We start from the raw sequence: 9027 nt of genomic DNA, 5'->3' as shown, positions 1-9027 counted from the left end.
CACGAACCCCGTGCCCACGGGTGATGACCGCCTGCCCCCTTGGCACCTTCCGTGGCCCAGCACAAAGCCGATGTGCAGGTCCGCTCGCGAGCAGAACATCGTGGTATGTCACCTCTACATTCGTGCCAGGTTCGATGCATTGCGTGAGCATGTGGCTCGAGGAGGCGACGCGGAGTGTGAGGTTGAAGAGCGGATCCAGCAAGGGGCGGGCGAGATCCGTGGCTGGGTCGAGTCCGGCGACGGAGTCGATGACAGCGGAGTACCACGGCTTGTTGATCATGCAGTCGATCATGACGAACCCGACGGCGGCGGCTAAGAGGCAGACTAGGATTGTGATCACGGTGAACACGCAGCAATTTGCCTTGTTGGCCATCTTTGGCGATGCCCCTTCCTTCGATTGGCACGCTTGGCTGGAGGAAGAGGCCGGGCTGGGGGTTTATATGACTTGACTTCATATAACAGTTTTGCTAAAGTACATCTAGATGTGCCATAAGTATTGCACATCTAAGTCATATGTCATTGATCTTACATTAAGATTCGTGTGAATATTTTCTTTCTCTTTTTTCTTTTTCTTTTATGCTTGATTCACTCACTTAGATTTCATATAAAGAGCTGCAACGACAAGTTAGGCCCAGCTCCGCGCAAGGCTAAAATCCGTTTCAAGCAAGGTAAGTTGGTCGTATAACTTGTTTCCGAGGCGGTTACCCCTAAACTCCACGTATGCTCCAGGAAGTGTTGGAGTTGCACCTCGATCTCGTTGCCGATAGGTCAAGGTGCAGGAAAATCGAACACAATCAGAAAAACTTGTGCAATGTTTCTAGCTAGCTACAAACGGTTAAGACATGCCCGATCGTGTGTGAGATGTCAACATGGAATAAAATAGCACGCTGCCGGCTCGTCGTCGTTAGCAGGGGCCTCGCACATCTCAACCACCGCCTCCTTGTGGGTTCATCGCCGGAGGAGCCACGCTTCGCCGCCGCCACCGAAGAACACGGCCGTTGGAGCCGTGCTTGCCACACCACGGCCGCAGCCGTTGATGCCCGCCACGGTGCGCAAAGGCTGTAGCTTGCCTACTGTGAGCAGTAGGTGAGCGTCGTCTTGTGGGGGACGTGCGTCGTGGGTCGTGTGGGGGTTCAGTTTCGCCTGATTTTCGATTTTTATGCTTGGTTCTTTGGTTGGAAAAGTATAGCAAACGAGCACGTTTTATCATACAAGTGCACCCCCAACGACAATTCCCCTTTGCATCAAAGTCAGTCTGCTTTTTTCTCTTGCTACTAAGAAAGTCAACCCGCAAAATAGTCCACTTCCTAGTTGTAATTTCCATGATATACTTCACTTTGTATTCTAATGCTCGGCAAGATGTCATTGGTTACGTAGTAATGCAAAGAAAAAAAAACGAGTACCTTTTTCCAAAAGGGTCAAACTACAATGGAATCATTTAAATTGTTACATTTGTTCTAGTCAAAGAGAGAATTTGCCTGCATAGTCAGCACTGATCAAGTCTCACAATGTACAGCTCATATTTTCTTAAATAAATAATAGGTGCCAAGTTGAAGAGTCCGTTAGTAAGAAGATATACCTGTAAATTCGTAGGAAATGCCCATCAAACATACATTTGGTTGACTGGAAAATCATCATAACATATGTGCATTTTAATTAACCTTCACTTTGCCTTGTTTATCAGGGTATGCTTGCTTATACACTATATAGCATTTGGAGACCAAGCATGCATGGAAGCCCCAACTTACAAGCATCAAGCAAGCTTTGGCACAGCAGCGCAAGCAACCAAGTATGAGAACACCTCATGCAGCGTTCCTCTTCCTCTTCGTCCTGGCTTGCCTCCGCGGTGCCTACTCCGGTGGCGGCCGAAGCCGCTTCACCTCCATAATCAGCTTCGGCGACTCCTACGCCGACACGGGTAACTTGGTCATGTGGCCTGAGCCCTTCTTTCCCGGTCCTCTACCATTCGAGAACCTCCCCTACGGCCAGACCTTCTTCGGCTACCCCACCGGACGTGCCACCGACGGCCGCCTTGTGCTGGACTTCATCGGTAAACACCTATATATGCACTGCCAATCTTGGTCAACTACAGTCTAAAAGACAATCTTTGCTGATCCTGACTGAGAGAGAGGGAGAGAGAGAGAGCTTACATATATCGTTGCTTCATTTTTCAGCCGAGGCTTTGGGCCTGCCTTTTGTGCCGCCGTACCTCGCCAAGGGGAGCAACTTCTCCGCCGGAGTCAACTTCGCTGTGGCAGGAGCGCCGGCTCTGAACCTGACATACCTGCAGGGGCAAAATATGACCGTGAACCCACCGATCAACAGCTCCCTCCACGATCAGCTCGAGTGGTTCCAGAAACTCAAGCCTTCGCTCTGCAAGGTAGGTGGCTAAACATTGGTCCCCAATCACATGGTTTTTAGAAAGCACCGTAATTATGTCCATGTGATGGCGTGTGCAGGACAAAATACGGATTGCTTCGCGAGATCCCTATTTGTCATGGGAGAGTTTGGATCAAATGACTACAGGAATATCCTTATGTCGAACAGGACTGTTGAACAAACCTTAGTTTATGTTCCTCAAATTGTTGACGGCATCTCCAGAGGCGTAGAGGTACTACACTGTGAACACACTGGATAAAAAGTCCATTCTTCCTTTAATTCTCACAATTTGCTACTCGCTCAACATGTTTTCTTGTGACTTTAATTCTGCAACGAAAGACTTGTTTATCTTTTATATGCTGGTTGCGTCACGCAGTGATCATATCCATCATTAGGAAAATTTGTTCTTGATTATGTGGCTAGAATCAATGGAGTTCTGGCCTGTATAAATTAGAGACAAAAAGAGTCCAGTATATTAGATAACGATTTTCCAATAAGTAATTTTAGAACTAATAAATGTTGAGAAATTATTAAAACAAGTCAAGCGAGATTAGTGAAATGTGTATTTTTGGTGCTATAATAATGTAATTTGTTAAATTGTGATCCAAATTATGACCGTATTGGACAAGGTACCTTCTAGTGTTAACATAGTACGAGAGGTATAAGGATTCACGCATATGAGTACAACTTGTTTTCTTATCCCCAAGGACTCTTATTAATTGCCCTCTATATGTACCATATTTAGTCGCATGTGTCATGCCATCTTGTAGTTGTAATACTTCTCTATCATAGTGAAATTCCACCTTCCCCTGTTCGTGGATTTTCTACGCAAAAATATGTCTCTCATCTCTAGTGTAATCTCTTTTTATCTAACATAAATCATCGGTTAAAAAAATCAATTCTAAAAATATTTATTATCAAAACAGTACTTATATAGTAACATTCTTTTCTAGATAAATTGTAGTAATATTTCAACTGCCCATTTTAAGATGCGCTGCCCACAATGTGTCCAAACTGATACCAGGATAAATTTCCTTTATCTGGAGAATACAATTTCTTTTACTAATAAGAGCCCAACAAGGTTGCAAAATCAAATTGCAACATGAAAATTTGAAACTGAAAATAATGTGAACTATTAATAAGAGGACTACCGGCTTACAGTGCTAAAAAAGGACCACTAGCTTACTACAAGCTACTATGGGTACTGTAATATACAAAGAATGGTTGATAGGCATATTTAATTTGGTAACACTTCTATTCTTATATGTTAGTGCATGGCTCAAGCTAAACCAAGGAACTGACAAACCCTTGCAGAGACTGATCCAACAAGGTGCCAAATACATCGTTGTGGCAGACGTCTTCCCGACTGGCTGCATACCGCCAATTCTCACAATGCTCGCTAGCCCAAACAAGGTGGAGTACGATCGGCATGGATGCCTGAAGAGTGGGAACAGGCTGGGGCGCTACCAGAACTCTCTCCTCCGCCAACGGATCAAGTTGCTCCGGCACAAGTACCCACATACGAAGATCATCGCCGCTGAGTACTACCGACCTGTCCTAGCTTTTCTAGATATGCCGGCGCATTTTGGTGAGCTGGTACTCCTTTCTGATTAATTTAGCTAGGTGTTCTGTAGTTCAAGATTAATGTAGTGCCACAAGAAAAGATGTGAACTTGTAATCTCCCCGTGGCATCTCGCAGGACTGAACAGCAGCACAACCCTCCTCACCTGTTGTGGTGCAGGAGGCCCTCCTTATAACTACGACTTCAACGCAGGGTGTGGCCTGCCGAGAGTGAAGGCGTGCATAGATCCATCTCAGGCGCTTCAGTGGGATGGCTTCCACCTGACGGAGTCCGCCTACAGGGCCATTGCTGATGGGTGGCTCCATGGCCCCTACGCGGATCCACCGATAGTGCACGTTGCACGTCCATAATTTGTTTCCTACTGGCTTAAAACACATGTACTAGAGTTAAAAATTCAGATCCGCGGGCATGCGTAAATTTATGTCTCTATATGTACTGGCTTGAAGCAATTATCCATTTAACTAAACTAGGGAGACAACCCATGCATTTCTGTGGTTAAATTTAATACATATTGTTGTACAAATTATTTCCTATTTTTGCCGCACTCTCTGATACTCCCTTCATTCCAAAATATAGTCTGCACATGCTTCCCGAGGTCCAACTTTGACCATAAATAGTTGAAGAGGTCATTGACTATGTCAATACATCCCCCTCTTCGAAAGTGTTGGTACAAATTGATGAAATTCATCTCTATCGCGCTGATCTTAGATGTTTGAGAGCTCCAACCTTTAAAAGTAGTATGGACAGATGGTTGCAATGCAAGGTATGTGCTAACTTCTTAAATAGTTAACAGATTGTTATTTTCTATTTCGATTCATTACTGCTTTGCAATTCAGATCTTGGATGCAGCCATAACATGGGTACGCCACATGCGCCCCAATCCAGATGTACGGGCTGACGGGAATATCTACCTAGAGAGAGCATCAGTAAGCGGTGTGCTAGTCAGAGACGGAAGCGTTCCAAGTTATACCCATGCTCTAAAGAACAAAACATCTACTAGTACTTATGGCAAAAAGTACCTTTCCCATGATATGGTAAGTCACAGTAGTCTAAGCCAATTACTAAATGGTACAGAACTAATTATGTCTAAAATGGAGGTTTCTCTTCCTGTGAATATGATGAATAAGCATTGGTACGTGGCGGTTGTCAATGCCAAAAAAAGAGCAGTGCAAGTTTTGGATTCGATGCCATTAACAATAAACAGTTTAAGAAAGCCCACACCCGGAACTAGAAAACATGGTACATTTTTCAATGCTTAGTAAATACATACCGAGAGTTAATTTTTATATTATATGTCTTATGCTTCTTAACTTATTGTAGCTCAAAGGCATGCAACTCCATATGGAAGTAGCATATCTGCATGGTGGCCGAAAAGTCAATACTTGGAAGGATTTCAACATCACCACTTGGAAAGTTCAAGTTATCAAAAACATATCATAACAGAAAGACAGGTACTGTATACATCATTTAAAATCACACATTTAGTATTCATAGTAAAAAAATATTTATAAACAATACATATGATTGCAGCATGTCATGTGGGCTTTTTGCGCTAAAGAATATGGAAAAGTTTACAGGCAACAATCTAGATGGAGCCTACACAGCGGTACGATGTCCACACTTAATTTAACCATACCATTCCCGTTGTTACAACTGTGAGACTGACTCAACCTATTACGCAGGATGACATCCCCGGGTTCAGGAAACAACTCACTGCCCTCCTAGTGGAGTCTCCACTGAACATGAAAGGATGGCGAAATGGCGAGGACTAAGATAGTGAAAGTCATGAATGAAGGATGAAGAGAGCTGAATGTTGTTACAATTTGCTACTTTTTCTAGAATAAAATTTGGATTAAGATTTGTTTAAACTTTACGCTCGTATTTTTGAAGTTCTGATTGAACTTCAGAAAGTTTTACAATTTAGAATTTGCCACTTTGAACCATCAACTTGTAGGATTGCAGCTTACTTTGGGAGATGAACTAAATTTGTCTATGAACTATTGCATTTCTAGGCTTCCTGTAATGCTCTTATCATGTATTTTAAAAGCATGCCTTGGGCAAGCTTCTATATCACCACCCTTCTCCACACAAGCATGTTCAAGTCATAAGCTAGTGTTGGTGTTGCTGTAATTCGTATGGTCAATCAGGTAATCAGCACAAGATGCTTGTCATATGTATGCATGGAACCAAGAGTGCATATGCACATTATATGTTGTATATAAAAGGTTGTGTGCTTGGTCAGTAATGTTAATATGCGAGGCCTCGATTGGCTATGTATAATATAATGTTCTCTTGCCATGTATGTGTTGAGTGTTGGTTAACAAAATGATAATGTTAAGTGAAATTCTTCAATATCAAACGAATTCTTTGTACATAGTTTTTTAGTTCTATTGGATTTCCGATAGGAGTTTGTATACCGGTCTACCATTGTCTCTCTTCATGAATGCGGTCCTGCTGAGCAAGCCTGAGAAGCCTTTGTAATTGCTTGTATGTTTGAGCACTTTCTTCCTTTCAACTGCGATAATGTGTGCAATTTCATCTTCATTCTACAGTACAGCTTTCCTTTCTACTTCAAGTTAGAGGGAGGTCAGTAGGCCTCAGCAGGATTGCATAGCCCAATATCCTCCCTTGTAACATAATTTTGCAAGCTACCGGTCACCACACATTATTACGGGTTCTATATGTCAAACAATGCTCTCTGGTTAATGCAAAATATATTGTTTAAACCCTGCCTCTTTTTCAGTCGAGCTGGACACACCTTCCGCTTGTTTCCTACGTACTACATGTACGCCTAACTATGCCGAGCTCCCACGCTCCCACGCTCCTGCGACGCGCTACTCCGGCGCCCGCAGCCACCCTCGCCGCTGCCTCCGCGAGTTCTGCTGCCCCTGCTTCCCAGCTGAACGCCACCTCAACCTCGCCCTCCCCTAGGTTCCCTCCGGGGTTCCCATCCCCGCGGTTTCGGCGCCCGGATCTGGTCGCTTCCATTTTTCCTCAGCTGGCCGAGGTCAGCCCAGATCTGGGGCCCCGGGCCGCCCCTGCACTTCCAGCGGTCGCCGGGGGCATATCCGAGGTTGCGGAGCTGCCTCGCAGAGTAAGCTTCGCTATTAATGCTGATCTTTTGGAATACACGCCGCCTCCCCCAATTAATGGTGCACACAGGCCATGCCTTAAATTGGTTCCAGCGGCTTCATTCAAGACCAGCGCTCGGCGTGCAAGCTGGTGCTCTCCCTCGAGCCCTACGCCGTCAGAGGAGATTTCAAGGCAGGTCACTTCTACTCTTGAATTGCATTTGGTGCGCCCGGCGTACTGGTGGCGTGAAGGCCGCTCCAACAACCGGAATTCAATCGCAGAGCTGCATCCTCCTATTCCCCTCCCCAGCGGCCGAAGGATTTCGTCAAGCTCCAGGACCGTGAGTGCCATCGCTGCCTCCTCAAAGGCCACTGCAAAGTGGACTGCCGTAACCCACTCACCTGCCGTCGCTGTAGACGATTTGGACATAGGGAGAGGGGTTGCACCAACGACCCGTCACCCTCCCCTCTGTCCCCTGCATCAACGCCTCGCTCTGCTTCGTCTTCAGCGGCTTCTCCACGCCCTGCATCGCCTGCTTCGACGCCGTCATCGTGCGCCATGGCTAGGCAGGAGCCCCGCATTGGTGATCCATCGCTGCGTCCTGAGGAGGGCCGTGTGGTCATCGTCTCCACCCCGGAGATGGATGCCAATGCGGTGACTTTGGCGTCCCTGGGTGCACTTATCTGGCTCGGGGGAACAAGACCGGCGGTGAGCGCTGCGGAGATCAAGGAGGCCATTGACGTGCTGTTCGGGATCAGAGATGTCAAGGTTGTCCCCCACTATCCTGAAGATTTCTTTGCTTTGTTCGACTATCAGCACCAACGGGACATGGTCACAGTGGAGAGGCGCTTCCGCCACAACGGCCTCGACCTGCACTCCACCAACTGGCACCTTGACGCTCATGCCGACGTGGTCCGAGCAAACTACCATGTTCATCTCTGCATCGAGAGCATCCCTCTGAGTGCATGGTCTGACGCCGTGGCGGCTCAAGTGCTCGCGCCAGATACCTTCCTTCACTACTTCGACATCGCTACGCTGCGACAGGAGGATGCCTCTTGTCTCAAGCTGTGGGCTTGGTCGGCGAACCCATCGGCTATCCCCAAGGTGCGGCTCGTCACCATCGCTCCGCGGGTGGCCACCGGACTGGGCGGAGCTCCGTCTTCGGCCATTGGGCACTCTGGCATCCGTCGACATGCCATTGTGCATTTGGATCTGCTGGAGAACTACACTCCCGACGCTGCTGGCAACATCCCCCGTCGCCCACGTCCGGATCCCTTCACCTGGATCTATGGTGTGGTGGATGCAGAGGCCAGACCGAGGGACCGCCAAGAACCACCACCAAGACGCCGCGATGAGGATGATCGACGCCGACGGGATGATGACCGGGACAGAGATGACAGGCGTGGGCGCGACACAGACAGGCCGCGATCCTCCTCCTGGCGGGGTCTCTTCCGCAGTCGTTCACGGGCTCCTGAACACCGAGATGATGGGCGCCGTGATGACCGCAGTGCCGAATGTGGGCGCGACGACCGCGGCCGTGATGGCCGGCGCCGGGCGTTGGCCTCTTCCTGGGATGGCTCAGCTGACGGGAGCAGGTCAGTGAGCCGTGGACGCTCACTACCGCCCTCCCCATGGACTACCTCCATCGACGTAATTGAGATCAACCCCTCAGGGCATGGTCTGGGTTGGCTCTGTGGCGCTGCAAGCATAATCACCAAGATCCAACCCTCCATGACGCTTGATGAGGAGCATGGCTTGGTGTTGGAGGCCCCTGCCATGCTTAATGATATGCCTGTTGAGAAGAATGTTGCTGCCACACCTAAGCTTGTGCTGGTCACCCCAACTACATCGCAAGTCATGCCAGATGTTGTCCTGGAAACACCATCTCCATTACACCTTCAAGTTGTGCCTGAAGACAACAGCATATGCAACAACTTTGAACTGCCACAAGGACATGTTACTCCTACTGCCCAAACTGAAGATGTGCCAGTTCT

General features: G+C 47.5%; 1 protein-coding gene across 1 annotated transcript; it reads left to right on the top strand.

The window, feature by feature from the left end:
- Positions 1-1791: 1791 nt before the first annotated feature.
- LOC123191552 (GDSL esterase/lipase At1g28600-like) lies at positions 1792-4311 on the top strand. Its single transcript, XM_044604241.1, has 5 exons — positions 1792-2050; positions 2175-2384; positions 2460-2611; positions 3694-3967; positions 4079-4311. The coding sequence occupies exons 1-5, from the start codon at positions 1792-1794 to the stop codon at positions 4309-4311; spliced, it is 1128 nt and encodes a 375-aa protein (XP_044460176.1).
- The last annotated feature ends 4716 nt before the right edge of the window (positions 4312-9027 follow it).

This window comes from Triticum aestivum, chromosome 2A (genome assembly GCF_018294505.1).
Source record: "Triticum aestivum cultivar Chinese Spring chromosome 2A, IWGSC CS RefSeq v2.1, whole genome shotgun sequence".
NCBI lineage: Eukaryota > Viridiplantae > Streptophyta > Magnoliopsida > Poales > Poaceae > Triticum > Triticum aestivum.
Note: the sequence above shows the minus strand (reverse complement) of the source record. Positions and strands in the feature narration are given on the sequence as shown.

Coding starts and splice junctions, on each gene's coding strand:
- LOC123191552 (XM_044604241.1), top strand. CDS start 1,792: ATGAGAACACCTCATGCAGCGTTCCTCTTCCTCTTCGTCCTGGCTTGC. Junction 2,051..2,174: donor CCTTGTGCTGGACTTCATCG/GTAAACACCTAT, acceptor TTCATTTTTCAG/CCGAGGCTTTGGGCCTGCCT. Junction 2,385..2,459: donor GCCTTCGCTCTGCAAGGTAG/GTGGCTAAACAT, acceptor TGGCGTGTGCAG/GACAAAATACGGATTGCTTC.